Source organism: Leishmania braziliensis, chromosome 17, assembly GCF_000002845.2.
Source record: "Leishmania braziliensis MHOM/BR/75/M2904 complete genome, chromosome 17".
NCBI classification, from domain to species: domain Eukaryota; phylum Euglenozoa; class Kinetoplastea; order Trypanosomatida; family Trypanosomatidae; genus Leishmania; species Leishmania braziliensis.
The window spans coordinates 345,678-364,973 of NC_009309.2; the positions used below are offsets into that span (position 1 = coordinate 345,678).

The following is a 19,296-nucleotide window of genomic DNA, read 5'->3' on the forward strand; positions in this document are numbered from 1 at the left end:
TTTTATGCGACCCCCGTTGCTGGGAAATCAACACCCATGACCGTCTCCTCGTCCTCGTAGATAACACATCGTTCATGTCGCACAAGGAGTCGCGCATCCCCTCGAGTTTTTCCTCCACAGGCGACAGCGGCGCCGTCTCTGCCTCCACATTGAGGAGGGGGAGAAAAGTTGAAGAGCCGCTCTGGTCACTAGGAACCTTCCCGGCTCGGCTTCCATATTGCTCTTGGACATCAACACTCGTTTCCGTGCTTGTGTGAGGTTCCATTCTTGCTGAATTGCCCGTGAACCCTACACTATCAGATGGCCCTGGTATCACAGCGCGTAGGGCATCCTCCTGGAGGAACGGTATGGGGAGAGAGCTGCTGTTCTCTGTCGAAGACAACACCAAAGACGAAGCAGCACCGGATGAAGCAGTCGACAGTCGCGTAGAGGAGTACAACGGCGTCTGACTGGAGCCTAAACTCGCCGGGAAGGTTAGCCGTAGTTCTGACTCGCTGGGAAGCTCGCTCATCGAGATAAGCGTACGCTTCTCTGCCCAGCCAGAGGCATCAGCGCCATCGTAGTAGTAGTTATCAGCATGGTAATGCGCGCGAAGGCCGACAAGATGGTTGAAGAGGTCGGATGCAGTCTCTGCTCGTGGCCCACTGGCTCTGGGCCTGGTGGATGCAGAAGACGACTGTTGCGGCGCCTCCAACAGCGATCGAGGGGCTAGTCGCTGCGTGACTTCATCCTCCTGCTTACTGTGCGCAGCCGGCGGAGCGCTACATTCAGCCTCGAGTCCCACAATCTGTGCAGCTAGCAGCGTTGCTGCACTCTCGCAGGGGAGCACTGCCGCCCCTGACATAGGATCAAGGAGGCGCTTGACGTGAACACCGCGCTGCAAGCGCAAACGGTCGATGATGACCTCGCGCAGGGTCGGTGGGTTCAGTAGTGTCTTGGATGCGTCATCCTTGCCGGCCGACGTCGGTGGTGGTAAGCCCATGCGAAGAGTGTGGTGGTGTGCGCGCACTGTAAAGGCAGCCAGAGACTGCGGCGCTGACGTTGTGGCTGCCGGCTCCGGGGATTGAGCAAGACTCAGCATGAGCTTCTTTGCCCGTTCAGCTGCAGGAAGCATCGTTAGACTGAAAAAGGCTGCGTAACACGCGCCTCCCTCCACTACACCTCCTGTGCTGTCACTCTCTGCATCTACGGCACCAGCCGACGCGGCCTCGGCAGACGTGAGAAATACATCCATTGAATCGTGCTGCTGCAGCATCCACTCTTCCACAGTCCGCATGGGTGCATGACTCGCTGGAGGCGGAATGGATACCGGTGGCAATGGCGTCTGCAGAGTCGCGTCACTGCTGCGAATCCCCATGCGTTGCAGCTGGTTAATGCGAATCCAGGGTGCGTTAGGGGTTCCGTCAGATGCACCTGGAGGCAGTCCAGGTGGGGCGCTTCGAACAGTGGGGACTTTGCGTGAAACCGCCGCTGCTTCTGCGACCACGGAGGAAGAGCAGCTAGCACAGCAGAGGAACTGCACCCTGTCGGAGAGGCACGACAGCGGCCCTTCGCAAGTGTTTCCGTTCTGCCCCTCGTTGGCGCGCGAGAGCAGTGGCACGTCCTTTGGGGCGCACGACTCGGCAGCAGCCGGCGACAGGGACACGTGCGACGGTGTGAGCCGGTGTTCCTCTACAAAGGACCGTGTGCGAGCAGCCGGCACATGCAGAACACAGTAGTTCGATAAACGCGCCTCCAGCCCGATACGAAGCTGGTGAAGCGTCACGCTCGTTGCCTCGCTGTTCAGTGACTGCTGAGGCGACGAGGAAATGGACGCCAAGGGGATCAGCACATCACCGCGGTAGTCGGCCGCGCGGCTGCGAAGCAAAGGCTGCTTGGCCGCAAACCTCCCGTCTGCCTGCGATGTACGATAGGCTTGGTAGAAGTTGGTGTCAGAGAGCGGTGTGCATTGAAAGAGCGAGATGCGGACGCACTGGTGCGACACAGTCATGGGGCCGGTGTTAGGGGACGGTGCGTCTGATAAGTAAGCAGAGGAGTGGTTGACAGCACCGTGTTTCGGTTGCTGTTCTTCTCGTTTTATGGCTCGCGTGCGAGCGGAGTGCGCCGTACCTCTCCGCTTGAAGGGGCTGCTGGAGGTTGGGAATGGCGGTTGCCGCAACGATGGCTCAAGCTTCTATTCCTCTTGAGTCTCTACGGGGTGTGTCTGTACGTGTCGGTGTGTCCCCTCTCCTGCATTTGGAGTTGTCCTCACCCGCGGGCACAACACGGACACGTCAGTCAGTGGCTTGCGCACCACTGACTGACCTTCTATGATCGACTTTACCACACTACCGTGTACGAACACTCTGCACTGGGGGTCTGGGGGTGAATTACAAGGGAAAAAAGAAGGATGATAATAGGCGAGGGTATTCGCCAGAAGAAGCCAAGGCACAGATCGCTGACGGGGCCAGTCCTCCATTCCTGTATGGAATCGCATGTGCCGCGTTGCAGCTCCACGTGTCGAGCGCCTCTGTTTGGGTAGTGCAGCGAATAATGCACATCGACTCTCAGGCTACAGAAAAGGGACCGCGCCGCTTCATTCGAGAACCGCAGGGAAGCCGCACGATGTTTGGCGACAGTCACCACGGCTGCCCCTCTACATGCCGTCATCTTGGAAATAACGTGGGCGCAGTTGCTCCTGACAGGAGATGGCGAAGACGAAGAGCGAGAGAGAGAGAGACGGACGCGGCGTTCGCACAGCAACGGCGACTAGACCAGCTTTCGCTCACAGTTCGAGTAATAGACGAACCAAAGCCTCCGTCGTGGCCTTTCTTGTTCCTTCGTGTCGTTCTTCCCCTTTCACGGATGTCTGTGCCATCACGGCTACTATACGAGCAACGGAGGCAAAGAGAGAGAGAGAGAAGAGTAAAGTAACCACGACTGAGGGACTATGCGCGGCAGCATCCCATACCACTTTGCATTCCCTCACTCGCTCATCAATCTAGTCAGAAAAAAGTAAACTGCGCTCGAGGGCGGGGGGGGGGGAGTATACAGGCACACATATGCAAGAGAGATACCGACCGGTTTGCGTCATCTTGCTGTCGATGTGCAACCGCATCTCTCACTACTCCAGGAAGTGCTCAACGGCAACACCAACACTGACACATAGGGGGGCGTCGATAGCATAGTAAAAACATCGAGAACGACAGCGGAGCTGCAGGATGCACCCGACCGCTTCACCAAAAGTAGACGGCAACACCCCCCCCCGCGCACGCATCGAGACACGCATCCATCCAGTCGCATGCCAGTGCGGAGGCCAACCGACGCCACCTCCCCACGCAGGAAAAGGAGAAGAAAGAAAGGAAAATAGAGGTGCACCAGCATGCGTGGGACAGGCCTAAGCAAGTCGAGACGCACCAAGGAGAACGCAGCTCAAAGTAGCAAAGCCAATCAAAAGCACTGAGGTGCAGCACCAACGCTCTCCTCTAACCCACCACTGCCTCTATCCCTGAATCTCACGCTGCACCCTACACACTGGAGTGGCTTCTGAATGCTTGGTCACTGCTGAGCAGTGCTTCAGCGCTGTAGTACCATCCTCCTCATAGCTGAGCTGGCGAGCGACAACCGCTACAACAGGCTTTGCAACAGTGCTGGAGAGCAAGGGCGACGTGCCGGTGCGCGCAGCAGTGCCCACCGGTGTAGCGGCAGAGTACAGAAGAGATTCTTGCCGATTGCTATTGAGAGATAGCGACCGCCCCTCCACCGTCGCCTCTTCAGCCGCTGAATACATCTTCTTTACAGTGAGAGCTGATGGAGTAGCTGTCACCTGTGAGCGCTGGGGCTCCGTCGTGGCGGTCGAGATCAGCACCTCGGGTGTGGGATTGATGCTGCTGCTCTTGTTGCGCGGAGAGAAATCACCGTTGCAGCGGTGGTGCTTGCACGGGTGTTGTGGTGAGTGTCGGTGCTCATGCCGTTGATGCCAGTGCTGGTCTTCTTCGGTGTCCGTCTCTTGAGCTCCCACCGGTCGTGGTGACAGACTGCCGCTACAGGTCTCGGTGGCGTTCTTGGTGTCCCTCAAAGACCTCGGCGACCGCATGTCCGAGACGGAGCCCTGAGACGATGTCGAAGACGAATTTGGTGTCGGATGCAACTGTACCGCCGGTGGCCGGCGGCGGCCACACTTGAACCGACCGATCATAATCTTCTCCGGGCTTGACACGTAGTTGGCGGCGAAGTGCTTGTGAGCGTCTGGGCCCCATCGAATGCGCTGTGACTCGCGCTCACGCAGCGTTGCAATCGACAGCGCAATGTTCTGCCACTCCTCTTTCTCTTTCGCCCCCTCCTCCTCCCCCGAGCGACTCTCCTCCTCGGTACTGTCGACCCTGTGCGCAGTCTTCTTGCTGCGCTGCCTGACGACGACCGGCGTGCTGCTGCTCGCTTGCGCAGTATCTGAGACCGAAACCGATACACAGGGAGAAGACACTGCGTTCTTGATGGCCTCGTCTCTATTCAGCACGTCTGGGCCGTCACGGGTAGCGCCACTGGCAGCAACAGCGACGGGTAGTGCGACAATGCTGATAGAGTTGGACTTCTCTGCTCTCTCTTCTGTCAGGGCATCCACCGTTGTGATTCTGTCCTCATCGGTGCTCTGCACTCCTGCAGCTGCAACCACCTGCTCCGACGAGGTTGTGCTCTTCTTCGCTGCGGCAGCGTTCGCCGCATGGAAGCACATGTGGACTGTCTCCTTCATCACCTGCACCACCTGCACCACGCAGTCATCGTAGAGAAGCTCGACCATGTGGACGGGCAACGCGCCACCACCATCGCTGCTGCCTGCCTCCTCCCCCTCGAGCGTAGTCGTTCGCGAGGCGTCACTGGAGAGCAAAAGGTAGACATCCGTGACAGCGATCCCGGCGTGGCAGAGATGACGCAGGACACCATCGGACTCCTTCGCGGTGCGACGCAGGGAGAGGAGGTAGCGCATTACGGCGCCCTTAGCCAGCTCGCGCACCGTCGTCGAAGCGGTGACAGGTACACGCAGCGTCTTGGACTTCACTGCTGCGGAAGACGACTCTGGCGCTCCGGAAGCACCTCCAATGTGGATGCCCGGTGCCGGTGTCAATGTCACCGTGACAAAACTCGGTGCGGAGACGGGGATGGTGCCAGCCATAGCCGTCAATGTCCACCGAGGGAGGAGGGGCGGGGGGGGGGGGAATAAATGTGGTAGTGCAGCGATGAGCTTGGTGAAGTCAGGGAGACCACATCGAGAGACGGGCTCAGCAGAAACACGGGTGACGATCTCGGGTTGACGTTGTTGGTAACTTTCTATGTGTGTATCTGCCGATCATCTAAACACTGGCACAACAGGCAAGCAGATCAAGACGGCGAGTTAGACTGTATATGCGCACGTACGGTTCGTCTATGAACAGGGTGCAGATAGGACCAGAGCGTCAGCAGAATGACCTTCTCGGTAGGCTGGTGTGCGATCCTCCTTCCTCGGCGCTGTTTCTTGTCGTGTGCGTGGCTGCTTCGGCGGTTACAGTCAACTCCTCCGCTGGAGAACGGCGAACAGAGGGAAACAGCAAGAATGGCACCGCTGTTGAGCTGGGCGCTGACGGGCGCATCAGCGCGGAGTCAAGCGAAGCGGAAGAAAAAAATAGCGGGAGAGGGTGAGGTGTGAACGTATGAGGAGAGAGAGAGGCCTGTTGTCTCAGTACTGATGTGCATCAGCAACTCACGAACAGGTCCCTCATACACACACACACACACCTTCATGCACACAGGAAGGGGGAGGGATGTCGCTGCAACAGCTTATGGGCCTCGTCCCGCAAGCGGTGCACGATAAAAGCACGAGGCAACAGCTAAGTGAGGCTGTTCTACCGGCAGAAGAGGTTCATGGTGAGGGCTGCGCAGTCTTGCGTGCGCTGTTCTGCTAGCTTTCCCTTTCCAGTCTTCTTCAGTTTTTTGGGGGGAGTTCGTTTGATCCCCATGAAGAGTCCACACTTCACATTTGATACAGAGATGGAACGAAAAGAAAGGAGCGAGAACAACACACACACACACACACACACACACATACACACATACACACACACACATACAAACAAACATACAAAACGCATGAGAGAGAGAGACGGGGGGTAACCCACATGATCACGCCCCACACCACGACAAGCATACCGCATTCTCAGCAGCACGCGTCTGAGAAACTCTAGGAAGCGTCTACTTTGTCGACGAAGAGAGAAAGGGGGGGGAGGGGGGAGGGGGGAAAGAAAAGAGGAGAAGAGAGGAAAAGAAGCAGCGTTTATGGAGAAAACAAGGAAGTGTGCCTCAAAGGAAAAAAAAAATGATTTTTTTCCCTGTCGGTGCACGCTGAAGCAGGTACAGAGCTCGCCCACTGCACGTGTCACCGGCAAACTTGTGCAGAAGGTGACGAGGAAAACTAGAAGAGGGGCAAAGAAAAAATCGATTTTGCTGGCAGGCGCACACGAAAGCGAACAGAACCAATATTCTCGAGGCGGTGTACGCGGGGTAGAGCGATATAGTGCTTCCCTCTGTATTTCCTCACGTTTGAGAGGTATCAAACTTGGTGCCTCCCCACCCCCGAGCCTTCCTGTTTCCGCATTCTCTCCTGCTACTAAGACACATCTCCAACGACAAAGACACACGTACGCGAGAGCACTCACCGTCCGCGCGACCACCAGCTACTCCACATGCTCCCCATCATCTTCACAGCGTCCACGCTGCTTTCCGACACTCTCCGTGACACCTGATCTGCGAAGGTGCGCAGCACCTCGGCGCTGGAGTGCGTCACGTCCTTGAGACGACACACATTCACAGACTCCGTCATGGTCGTGCTAAATTTGCACGCGCTCGAGGTTTGCGACGCGTGGCGGTCAAAGAGCGTGTTGAGCATATTCAGCATCTCGCCGTCGTTGTACGGGACCGTGTGGCGATGCACGGCATAGAGCCAGAGTTCGTAAAAGACCGCAGCAAAGGGGCGCACGTGCACGAACCACTCCGCGGCGGAGCTGAAGAAAGCTGCGCGAATCTCGGCGGAGGAAGGTTCTGGTGCCCTGACCGGGTTCGCAGGCAACACACAACCGCCACCACCAGATGCCCCGGGCAGCGAGGCACAGCCTCGAGGGCGTGATGAAGTGGCTACTGTAGAGGGCTCGCACTTCGCCGAGCCCTGCCGCTGCTGACACTGCTCCACGGCAGCCAGGAAGGCATCGTCGATGCGCACCGTGGAGCGGGCCAGTTTCTCCACAAATGTTTTCTCCGAAAAAATGAAGCGGAAATCGATGTGGAGCAGCGCACCGTTCGTGCCGATCAACACGTTGCCCTTGTGCCGGTCGCCGATACTGAAGATGTAGTTCAAGAGAAGAAACAGCTTTGCGGAGGCCAGGAAGTTGATGCAGCCCTGAGTGCCGCGGTACAGCACATAGCTGGTGATGTCCATGTTGTCCAGGTTTGACAGCTCGCGCCCCTCCGCCTTTTCAATAAGCCCCGAGTCGCATGAGAGCGGCAGCACACTGTAGTCTAGCATCTCCGCATTCCCTATCTCGCTCGATAGGAGCATCTGCAGCAGACGGGACGAGATACACATGAGCTGATCGCGCTCCACGTTCTCGCGCTTGTAGAGGAACATGCATTCCTGCGGCAAAGAGTCATAGCGCGATGCTGGCGAAACGCCGCGAACTGTGGTCACCGAGCTCGTGACAGTTGCAGACGTAATGTGCGCAGTGCACGGCTTGGGTCCTCCCTCGGTGCCTTTCGCCCGCCCCTCGACGCTTTTCTCCGCGTGTGACACCCCTGTCAGTGCAGTGCGGGCACCAAAGTTGTTGACTGGATTCATGGCGTCGTGCGCAAGGTGTTCGGCGGCTGACCAGGTGCTGAAGGCCAGCCACGTGGGCTTGCTCGCCGCGTTCGGTGCCACCTTGATGCCAGAGAGGCGAATCGACTTGAGCATGATGTACGGCTTGAATGGGTTCAGGATCGGATGTGGGAGATCAATGTGGGATTGTTGATAGATTCGCCGTGCCGACGGCGCCACCGCCTCCTCCTTGGCGCCAGTGGCCGATGCGGACACCTTTGGTGCGCCGCGTCGGCAGTACGCAACGATCCAGCCCACCACCGACGTCTGGTTCACGACCGACGACTGCGCACAGAAGCGGTCGAGCTCGTTAAAGAAATCGAGCGTCGCCAGGACGCGGTCGCGCGCCGCCGGGTCCTTGCGTCCTACCTCCGCGACAATGCGCGTCCGCCACAGGCCGAACAGGTCCTCGTCGTATCCGTAGTACGAGTAGGTGGACTGCAACGACAGGAGCATGATGAACACCAGGGAAAGGCTCGAGTTTGCCACGACTGGAATGACACGCTCGAGCACCTGCTGAAAGCGGCGACGCTGCGTGGGTACCAGTGCGTCCTTGTGCAGCATGTCCAGCAGCCACACTGTGACCACCTGCCCCTCCGTCACGTCGGACAGCGTCGGCAGGGGAAGCGGTGTCGTCGTCGGCGGTGACGACGTCCGTGCAGTGAAGACAGCGACAGTAGCCTGATTCGCCTCTGCCAACCGCTTCCACAGCGGCGTCGTGCTCAGGTACACGCGCGTCATGCGCTCGAGAGCGCTGGCCACGTAGGCGTCGTACACCTTCGCCGGTGCAGCACACAATAGCTCCGCACACTTCACAAAAAAGTAGCTCGCGCCAATCTTAGAGCAGAAGGCGGTGCAGAAGAGGTGCCAGTGGCTGAAATTGGGCACCACCGGTAGCTGAAATGAGCGGTGCTTTGACTCCACGACTGGCGCAACTGATGACGACAGACTAGGCAGAGTCGTCAGAACCGTGTCTGCGCGATTCAGCACTGAGCTGCTCAGTCGCCAAATGAAGTAGTAGGAGGCATCCGGCACCCACAGATTCTCCGTCGCGATGAACTTCAGCAGCAGCAAGGCCGCCTCGGGGTGGTGCACTACCGGAATAGACGACGTCGGCCCGTCGCCCAGCAGGAGAAAGAGGCTGTTCTGGAGCAGAATGCCGACCGGTGTCTTAACAGAGTGCAGGTCAGCGTCACAGTTGTGCAGAAGCAGCCGATACTCGCTGATGCACAGCTCTGCGGCCTCGCGCCACTGCTCATTCACCGTGCGGCAGAGCACCAAGTCGCTGAACCCCAGTCCAGCAAACGCGAAGAGGGCGCCTAGGTAGTGCAGCTGGCTGACGGTTTCGTATTCTCGATAGCAGGTGTCGCAGACGAGGCGCTCCTCGGCCTCGTCGGAGCTGCCGGGTTTCGCCAGCTTCGCAAAGGAGTAGTGCGCCCGCTTGGTGATGCAGAACACACACAGGCGAACACCGCAGCTGCGGCAGTGGTGAGCGCGGGTGCCGAGGGGGCGCGAGAGGCTGACAAAGACGCGCCCGCAGCTCGGGCATGAGTCAGACGACTCGTCATCTTTCTGCCAACTTGGGTTGTGCAACATCTTTGTGAGGCCGAACGTGTTCAGTTCGTTCTCCTCTGCGTCGCTGCCGACAGCCGCACGAGCTGCGGCTCCGCCACTGCCCTTGCCCGCAGCGCCACCTCCAGATGCACCTGCAGTGCCACTGGATCCGGTGCTCCCGCTGGCGATACCCCCAATGCCGCTACCGGGCCTCACACGAAGGCGTGCGTTGGCGACGTAGGACAGCGTGGCGTCGACGAGTCGAGACGCATCCGAGCTCTGCTGCTGCGGAGCCACACTGCGTGAGGGGAAAAGGTGCTGATCATCCCTGATCTTTTCGCTCACCCAGCGCAGTTCGAGGTTTGACTCGGAGCGTGCACCAGAGCGGTATGGCTCAAGCGCCTTCAGATGGAAGCCGGACCACACCGCCTTGCGGAACTTCACACAGTCCTCGACGTGCAGAGCAGAGAACCCACACGCGATCTTCTGCGCCAATGTGCGGCAGTGGTCCGTGTACACGTCCGCGAAGAGCCGGCCGCACAGATGAAACGCAGCGCTGTAGCCGCTGTGCACGGAGTAGTTGCGTCGTGGTGGCGGCCCTGTCGCCGAGGCCGCGGCGATAGTGTTTGTGAAGAGAGACGCCACCCCACCTGCTGCAGCAGAGGCGCGGCCTTCGCCTCTGCTGGGAACGCGGGTGCCGACGCCGACGTTGCCGATTACGCCAGAGGCCGCCCCTGCCGAAGCGGCCGTGCACGCTGAGGCGCCTTGTGTGTTTGGGTCAAGGTGATACGCCACACTCGATACACGGAAAAAGAAGTCCGAGTTCTCGCTCAGCGTCTCACGCAGCGTCTCCTCAAGCTTTCGTGGCACCGGCGCGCCACTGTTGAGGCCTCCGCTGGAGGGAATACCGGAGACGCCGCTGTGAACGGCGCTGGAGCCTAATCCTACTCCTCCCGCTCCACATGATCCTGCCGCCGTCGCTGCGACGGCCGTGTCGCCATGCGCTCCAGATCTTCCGCTACCAGCGGTGCCGCTGCTACTCACTGCATTCACGCCGCTGTTGATGGCTGTAAAGCTGCCGCTGTTCGCCCCGCGTCGCGCTGCGTAGGCTTGCCGGAGTCGCTCGCGCTCGTACGCATCGAGATATTCGACAAACTCTAGCATCTCGAAGGGCAGGGAGCCGTCAGACTCGGCAACCGGAACAACTGTATTGCTCAGGATGCATATGAAGATCGGATCCTCGACGTGGATGCGGAAGCGCGTGTGACTCACACGGTCGTAGACGCCAAGCCACACGGATCCGATGCAGCTTGTCGGAGGCGGGGTCGGCGGGGAGACAGTGACAGGGTTTTCGGTGCGGCCGGGGGTGGTGACATCCGCCGCGGCGGTGGCTGCTAGTAGATCCGCCATCCCGTTATACGCAGACGGTGTCTCTTTCAGAAGCGCTGAATGAGCGCAACGCCTGCTGGCGAGTGTATAGAAGGACAGTGCGAGCGCCTATTATTAGGCAAAGGGTAAATGGTGTGCCTCGTGTGGTGCCACGACGTAGCGCCGTGAGGCACGCCAGATGGTGGACAGAGTAACTTTCACGAGAGTGACGTGCCGAGAGAAACAAAAAAGAAACTAACAACACAGAAAGAAACGCGAAGGTGATCCGACGGACGAGGCGCTGGCACGCAGAGAACGAGGGAAACCAACAGGGACTCCAGGAGCGCCAGCGCAAAGGAAAGATGAGAATGATGGAGAAACGAGCTAAGAAGCAGTGACACACAAAGAAGTCACACACACACACACACACACACACACACACACACACACACACACACTAACGAGAGAGGGAGAGACAGGCAGGAAGGTAGGTGGGTAAGTGGGTAGGTAGAGCAACAGCTAAAAAAAAAAAAAAAAAACGCGGCAAGCCGTGACGGTACGTGTCACTTGTAACTGGCCAACACGCGCACACGGACGAGCAATACCACGCGCCGAAAACGAAAGCAGGTGGTGTGCGACCTCGCGAAAAAAAAAAAAAAAAAAACGAAGAGGAACGAGAAAAAAAGGCGCCAAAGTGAAGAACAGCGTGGAGGCACAGGGTGAAGGTAATGAAGGAGGGGTGCACTGCCAGTGCACCCCTTTTTCAGGTCGTGCTCTCGTGAAGGCCTTGTCACAGTGCTATCACAGCAATGTGCCAAGAAAAAAAAAGCTCAGCAGCAGGAGGAGGAGCGTATGCGTGGTCGAGACTCGTACGCCAGTGCGCAATACAAATATATAACAAAAGGTCAACTGAGAGTAGCAGCCGAAGAACAGAAAGAAAGGAAAGAAAAAGAGAGAGAGAGCGTCCTCTATCAAGCAGTGAAACTCTGTAGCAGCAGCAACAGCACGTACCTGCAACTAACACCATACAGCGAGTAAGAGGAGGGGTAGGAGACGAAGTACGCGTAGGAGACACGCGAATACGAGTCACCAGAAAGATGGGAGGGCGAGCAAAAACCGCAGCCCTGAACAGAGCCGGGGACGGGGTGTACAAAGAAAAGACAGGACGAAGTACAAACAGTCAAAAAAAAGGGGATGACAACAGCGAGAAGAAATTTGGACGACGACGAGAGACAGAGAGATGAACAGCAAAACAAAAATGCAAACACGCGCACACAAAGACCCACGCAATGCTTTGGCTGGTGGTTGGTTGGTTGGTTGATTTGTGCACGCGCACGTGTGAGTGTGGGTGCTCAGCCCAGATACTCCCAAAAGATGAATCAAGTCGAGGACAAAGACCAAAGAAAGAAACAAACAAACTCTGAGCAGGCAACCAACGTGAGAGAGACAACGAAAGAGAGAGAGCGCAAAAAAAAAAATCAGAGCGGCTGAGGTGTTGGGAGTAGGAGAGGGGGTGACGCTAACGAGGAGGGGTGGGGCAAAATAGGACGTGAGCACCGCAGAGCAACAAAGAAGCGAGGCAATAAGACAGGAGCAGAGGTGGGGAACGCAAACAGAGACGGAACTAAGAGGGCCCACGAAAGTGTGCAGACTCGGAGAACCGAAAGTACATAAAAGAAAAGGGAAAAAAGGGGGAGCGAAAAAAAGGGGGAAAGCAGCAGCCGTCCAGTATCTCTGCACAAAGCGATATACATACACCACTGCACGAAACTACTAGACAACCCACAGGCGAGTACACACACACACAACAGCGCAGCACAACAGAGAGAAGGACGCAGGGGAGAATCTTTGACACTGCTTTAAGAAAAACAGAGAAAAAGAGAGCAAGGGAAAGAAAGGGGATGCTGAAAGCCCAAGAAGAAACAGTAAACAGAAAATTCAGCAACGGAGCTAAAGCTCTGACTGTATATGGGTAGGCTACTTCGGCCACGTTCTTTCCCCCCTCCCCCCTCCCCCCTCTGCGACACACAGAGAGAGAGGAGCACACCCAGAAAGAGGCACAATGCACCGGCAGCAGCAGCAGCAGCTGCACAGAGGAGGAGGAGGAGGAGAGAGGGGGAGAGAAGGAAGCTGCAAAAGCAACAACGACGGGTGGAGAAGGCGAAAAAGGAAAAAAGTTCAAACGAAAACAAAACCAATGAAGTTACGCAAGACACGCACGAGGGGAGACTGCGGGTGCGGATGCGGGTGCGTGCGTACTAACTTGCAGTAAAGCAACGTAGGAAGGCGGAAAGGGAAAGAAAAGGCAACAGCAGCGGAGATGAAGGGGAGCGCGGAAAGGAGAGAGGAGGGGGGAATTGGGCAATCAGCGTCTTACTGGGACATACCCGCCGCGCTGTCTTCGCCCTTGTGGGTATGCGGCTCGGCTCACTTGTGTGTGTACACACACGAACACAGGCAGCGAGAGCAACGATGACGGATAGGAATAATGTAAACTAAAGCCGCTTGTCGCTTGTGAGCAAGGCGACTCGACACTGTCGAGCTTGGGCAGCGTCAATCTTCCTTTTTGTTGCTGCTTTTTTTGTTGTTGTTGCCTGACTCAGGGAAAAGAGAAAGAGACCGGCAGATGGGAATGAGAGAAGATGTCACGAGGAAGGAGAACAGTAGAGAGAACAACAGAGGGCGGTAAAGTGATGTCGAGAGAGAGAGAGAGAGAAGGTAGATTTAGAAGAGCACACGGATAATCAGCCGCTACTGCGTCACTGGCCCCATATGCACATGTACATGCGGGAGAGAGGAAGCCTACATCTGAAGAGAAGTAGCTGTGGCTCCGTGCTGTTCACCACGTCGGGGTGCGTGTGTGCATCGTATTGCTCCACCAACGGCGTGCACGACGTCTGCATCTGGTGCCAGGAACCGGAGGACGAGCCTCTCGGCTCAGCGTCGCCGTTAGCCTTGGCGCGCTTTGTTTGCTCTGCTCGTTTGCTATGTTTGTGGAGGTCACCCATGATTCATGGAACCAACAGAAAAACAGAAGAGGAGGAAGACAAATGCACTGGTCGAGTGTCTGCCCGACCGAAGCTGCTCCGCACTCAAGCAATAGGCAACCAGAATGTATACGATGGCGAAGCAGCAGCGTACTCCGAGTGCCGCGACAAGTGACCACGCGAGCGCGCAGTTATCGGGGCACCGTGCACTCCCCCCCCCCGCCGCAGCAGAGATGACGACGAAGCACAGAACTCGGTCATTCCATCTTCTCCTGCTTCATACGGGTGTCTGCCTCTACCTTGGGCTCCACCTTCACACACGGCGTAACGTCGCCGTCGTGCATCGCCAAGCGCAAAAATAGCCCCGGCACGTAGCGCCACAGGAGCTGCGCGTACACCAACGCCGGTGAGTCGGTCCACTCGATCAGCGAGTTGAGCACGTCCGCATCGCTAGCAAACGGTGCTCTGGGGAAGATGCGACCTGACGGGTCGTTCTCCCACAAGTCGCGGTGCTCAGCAAACAGCGGGTGATCTTCGGCGAGGGCTGACCTCCGGCGCGTGCGACGCTGGCGGCGTGTGTACAGGGGAGGAGGGTCAGTACCTTCGGCCAGGAGTGCCTGAACGTTAACGCCGGCGAGGTTCAGTACTGGCTTGGAGGGGGCAGACAGAGAAGGAGCAGGCGTGACAGCCTCCTTCGTTAGAACCTTTGACACTGTCTCCTTGCGCGGCGCTGCTGTTGTCCCCTGTGCATTACGAGCGCTCCTCTTCGACCTGGCGCTGTTCACACCCGAGGTCGCTAAAGCGCTGTCAGTTGTGAGGTTGCTGACTGACAGTGAGTTGGCGGTGGTGCGACCAGTCGCAGCGCTCGCACCTGTCGCAACAGAGAACTGCGGCGGAGACATTGTGGATGCCTCTTCATCGCTATCTGCACCAACATGACCGGTACTCGTCACCAGAGGTGCATTCCTTGGACACGGGTGTGCTGTTGAGTCGGCCTGCGCTCCGTACGCTATGCGCGCGCGGTGGTCATAAGGCTTGTGAAGATCCTTTAGGGGTTCCACCCGCTCATTTGCTAGGGAAGAACTGCCAACGTCGACATCAGCGGCGTCTCTTTTGTGTGCCTCGCCGGGTGACACCCGCACAACCTGCCTCTTTTCCTCCTGGTCTCCATCGTCACCGCTCGCCCGCACCGCGAGAGACACCGTCGCCGGTGCGTGAGTCTGGGCCCAAGTGAATCGCTTGCAGGTCCCCTCACCCGCGCAAGCCGTACTCATGCACTCGACTGCTGTCGCAAGAAGCGGGCCGCCCCCAGGATGTGCAGACAAAGAAGGGGTCGGTTCCGCTTCCTCGGTGAGCTTCTCCTCACTCTCCGACTGTTCGACGGGAAGACGGGACTGTCGGTGAGGGCTCATCAACGAGACTCGACGACGCTTTCGAGAAGCGGGTGGCGCATTGGCAGCCTTCGGGGTCGCCGGCGACTCCGCACTTGCCGCGCACCACTTGCGAGCACTCCTGTCATGCCGAGCAGCGTCGAGGCCTGAGCTCGCTGGAGCAGTTGGTAACGTTGGTTTCTCCGACACAACCACTGGTTGCGTCAGTAGCGGCGTTGCCTTCGTGGACGCCTCGAATGCCGCCCCGCTCTCGGCTTGTGGGCTCTCCCCACCGTGCCTGTCGGCGGTTACAGAGCTGAGTGACAAGGTAGGCTCTGCTATTCGAGTGTCACCAAACGCCACGTGGGTTTCTGCCGAGTCTAGAAGCGCCTCCTCTCCTGAGACACCACCTTCGGCATTCCCAACCCGTGGCAACTGCACCACGACGTTTTTCCTATCAGGGGTGATAGCAGACATGGAAAGATCGGCCAATGGCGGGGATGGCTGCGAATGTGCAGCGCTCTGGCCTCCGGTGGATGCTGTGGTACAGCATATCGCTGGCGAACTGACCGACTCTCCAATAGGCAGTGAGATACCCATACATAAGTGCTCCACTCTAGTGGTGGCTTCTGCGGAATCGCAAGCGACGATGGGCGTTGTCCTGGCTCTCTCCTGCGACTGCGATAAGGACGAAGAGTCAGACGAGGCTAGCGAGGCACCTGCCAGAGACGGAGCAAGGATGTCATTGGGACGATCGGGGTCCGTAGCGACAGTCGGCACGAACAGGACCGAGGATTCTGCTGGCGGTGCCAGCGTAGCCGTGGGCAGCGAACTTGCAACTCCGTGCTGCAATGTCGACGCATCGCTCACCACACCAGAGAACGCCGGGGAAGACGGTATCTTCGTTGCTGTCGAAGATAGGGCCTCACCCAGGCTCCCAGGATTGTCATGCGAGTTGGAAAGCGAGACGAACTGAACCGCTTGCAGTGCCTCAGTACCGCTCTCGTGTTCCATTACAGCCACATTCGCGGTCGATCCGCGCAGCTGGACCGCGTTAGTGCTCGGCAGAGGCTGCAGACTGGGCAAGTCTTCGGGGGGTTGATACAGCACATCAGTAGCCACGGCCATCACTGTTGTGATGGCCGAAGAATTGACTAGTGGAGCACCAAGAGACCACATGCTGTCGCGTAGCACGGGTGGCGCACCGGCGTCGGCATCGCCATCAACAGAAGAGCACGTGAAGACGGACAGAGTCACTGATGCAGTTGCTGCAGTGTCCTCCGCATCCGTCAGTGCTGACGACGACGAAGCAGAAAGAATGTCGCAGCTGTCGGTCGATGGCGACGCCGACGCACCCTCAGATACCGTGGATGATGCCAATGGCGACTGACTCATGTGGGCGCACGAGATGCAGCCGGCAGAGGAAGAAACAGAAAGCACAGAAGCGCTGACGTATATGGACGTCTCTGGTCCTGAAGGCGCGGCAACAGTTTCAGCTGCAGCCACTGACCGCATACACGTGTGTGCGTGTGGACGACAAACAACGAAGTGGTCAAGAGCGCACAGAACACGCACTGAAAGACCCAAAAGACACTAGAAAAAGGGGGGCGCGTACACCACAAACGAACGAGAGGTCAATGAGGGAGGAATGTTGAAGCGCAAGGCTGAAGAGTACACATTAGTCGTGTCAGAGTCCGAAGCGTCTGCAAAATTTTCAAGCTTAAGAACGTTTTCCTCTTTTCAGCAGCCATCCTCGGTGTGCGAAAGCCAGGGATCAACGCGCATAGGGGACTGCATGAACTGCGGCACATCATCATATTCTCGTCAGCACGACGACGCATACCTAGACCTTCCTTCCGCAGCACCGTAGGTACCATCCGGCGCACTGATTCTGCAGATTCCCATCTCTCTAGTCACCTAAGGTAGGCGTAAAGAGACGTGTGTGGACTCGCCCCGTTGCTTTCGTTCGTTTCTCTCTTAAGGGCTGAACCTGAACGGTGCGCCTCATCACCTCTTCTAGCGTTAACGGAAACTAGCGGGACATGTCGAAGGGCCGAGAGCTTACATAAGATGTGTCAAAGCCCTTTCTGCTTTCGCATGGGTCCATCCCACCGCGACGGCAACGCACACCACGAGCATCCAGAGAGAAGAAAAACAAAAGAAGCTCACTTCTAAGCGTGTTGTACGCAGCGAGACCACAAGTACGCTATGGCACCTCGTCCCTCACACCGCTCTTCCTTCTCTTTCACTTGCTTGTTGTCGCGCAACTCCTACGGAGCAGAGCTGGCTAAGCATGGTGATTAGCGCCGACGCTGCTGCAGGCGCAGATACTCCTTCGCCGTCACCACGTGACCGCGAGCATCCTGGATTTCTTCGTTATCGGTGTTGTCTCGCAGTCGTTTTCGAAAGCTGCCCTCTCCATCGGTGAGCCGCTCCCGCATCTCGACGACCTGGCGAATGGAAGTGATGCCTTCGTAGCTCTTTAGATGGTGCGTCACGCCGAGCCGACGCAGACCCTCCGCGTGACGCTCCGCACCGAAGTGCTCGCGAAACACCTTCGGACCCTTGTAGATGGCGCCACCGCACACGTCACAGCGGAACATCTTGTCCAGCTGATGCAGCTGTGCGAGCCAGCGGGGAATGGGTTCGCCGTTCTCACCAATCAGCTGCTCCTCTTCCTCCTCCAACAGTAGCTCTGGTGCAGTGGGGGCTGGCACGCCAGGCGCCAGCGCGCTCGTCTTCCCGAGCTGGCCACGGCCACTTCCTTTGCTGTCCGCGAGAGCCAGCTTCAAGTTATACTCCGCTGCGTGGGCCACGGTGCCCTCCATGGTGTCGGCCGAGTTCTGGCGCACCTCCCCCAGTGAGTTGAGAAATTCTTGCTCAGCCACCTCGCGGTCATTCTCCAGCTCCTCGATGGTTCGGCTGTAGTCGCGCAGCAGCGTCTTGTTGGTCGTTTCCAAGGTGGTGTAGAGGAGCGACTGCAACAGAGCGGCGGCCTTGGCCTCCATAATGCACACCATCTTGACATCAGCGAGACTCGCAGGGTACATGGACGCGGATGCAGCAGTACCGTGAGAAGTTTCGCTCGCCTGCTCTACGCCCTGCACCACCTTCTCTATCAAGGGCAGCGGCCATAGGCTAAACTTCTTGACTTGGTGCCGCAGCGATGGCGGGATTGTAAGCCCGCAGGCAACCTTGTTCTCTACCGCAATGCGTGCCGGTGCCACCGCTCTGCCCTTGGATGACGACCCAGCTGTGCCGCCTGCCTCCCCGTCATTCGCTCGCTCGCCATCTGCATCTTGCACATCAGTTTGGTCATCTTCTGAGGATACAGCCGCCGCGATGCTAGTCACCTCCGCCTTGCTCTCTAGAAGGGATGCCCAGTACTTCTCCGCATCACTCTCCACCTCCGTCATGAGGCGCTCCAACGCGACCGGCTTAAGAGGGTGGGTACGACGATAGAAATCCTCCAGGTAGGTTAGCAGCTCCGCGGCAAAGGTTTTGTAGAGGGCAAACCCCACAACCTTGCGGTGTGCCTCGACCTCATGCAGCAGCACCTGTGGCAGCGCCTTTGTGAAGCTGAAAAAATCCAATCGGCCAGGCCACATCGAAGACCACTTGAGAAGTGAGGACGGCACCAGTGGGGCCAGCCCCTTCTTTGTAGCCGCTGATGCCGACGCACACCCCTCCGCAAGCGACTTTGTGTACACCATGAAGGCACTGTAGCGGTTGTAATGCGCGTCCACGTCAAAGCAGGCCCCGTAGCGTTCTTGGACAGTGAAGACGTCATCAAGCAGCCGTGGGTTGGGCACGGCGAGCTCATCTCTTATGGGCGGCAGATCTCGGTAAGTGTGGTGATACTCACGGATGTCGGCGATCTTCGCCTCGAACTCCTTGACCGCCGCCGCGATGTTATCTGGGCTGCCCGCCGGTGCATTCTGAGCTTGCACAATGTCATCCTCGTCCAAGTACACGTCGAGGAGTTTCTCAGCAGTGTAGCGAACGATGCCAGCCTGCTGCAGAGTAAAGTGGTCAAGTAGAATGCGGTGTCTCTCGTTTTTAATGGTGTCCGCAAACAAGCCTTGCTGTACGATAGAGTCGATGCAGCGCTCAATGTCTGCCTCCAATGCCCGGATGCGCTCCAGCGCATTAGTCTGCATGG

General features: G+C 57.8%; 5 protein-coding genes across 5 annotated transcripts; all 5 read right to left on the reverse strand.

The window, feature by feature from the left end:
* Position 1: 1 nt before the first annotated feature.
* Positions 2-1,990, reverse strand: LBRM_17_0820 (conserved hypothetical protein; the record flags this gene model as incomplete). Its single annotated transcript, XM_001563799.1, has 1 exon — positions 2-1,990. A coding segment is annotated over one exon (1,989 nt), but the record flags the coding sequence as incomplete, so codon positions are not given.
* A 1,491-nt stretch (positions 1,991-3,481) lies between these two features.
* On the reverse strand, positions 3,482-5,149 carry LBRM_17_0830 (conserved hypothetical protein; the record flags this gene model as incomplete). Its single annotated transcript, XM_001563800.1, has 1 exon — positions 3,482-5,149. One exon carries the CDS (start codon positions 5,147-5,149, stop codon positions 3,482-3,484), a length of 1,668 nt encoding a protein of 555 aa, XP_001563850.1.
* Positions 5,150-6,661: 1,512 nt separating this feature from the next.
* On the reverse strand, positions 6,662-10,819 carry LBRM_17_0840 (phosphatidylinositol kinase; the record flags this gene model as incomplete). Its single annotated transcript, XM_001563801.1, has 1 exon — positions 6,662-10,819. One exon carries the CDS (start codon positions 10,817-10,819, stop codon positions 6,662-6,664), a length of 4,158 nt encoding a protein of 1,385 aa, XP_001563851.1.
* Positions 10,820-14,021: 3,202 nt separating this feature from the next.
* Positions 14,022-16,649, reverse strand: LBRM_17_0850 (conserved hypothetical protein; the record flags this gene model as incomplete). Its single annotated transcript, XM_001563802.2, has 1 exon — positions 14,022-16,649. The coding sequence occupies one exon, from the start codon at positions 16,647-16,649 to the stop codon at positions 14,022-14,024; it is 2,628 nt and encodes an 875-aa protein (XP_001563852.2).
* Positions 16,650-17,434: 785 nt separating this feature from the next.
* Positions 17,435-19,294, reverse strand: LBRM_17_0860 (splicing factor 3A; the record flags this gene model as incomplete). The annotated part of the gene is made up of 1 exon (XM_001563803.1): positions 17,435-19,294. The coding sequence occupies one exon, from the start codon at positions 19,292-19,294 to the stop codon at positions 17,435-17,437; it is 1,860 nt and encodes a 619-aa protein (XP_001563853.1).
* Positions 19,295-19,296: the final 2 nt, after the last annotated feature.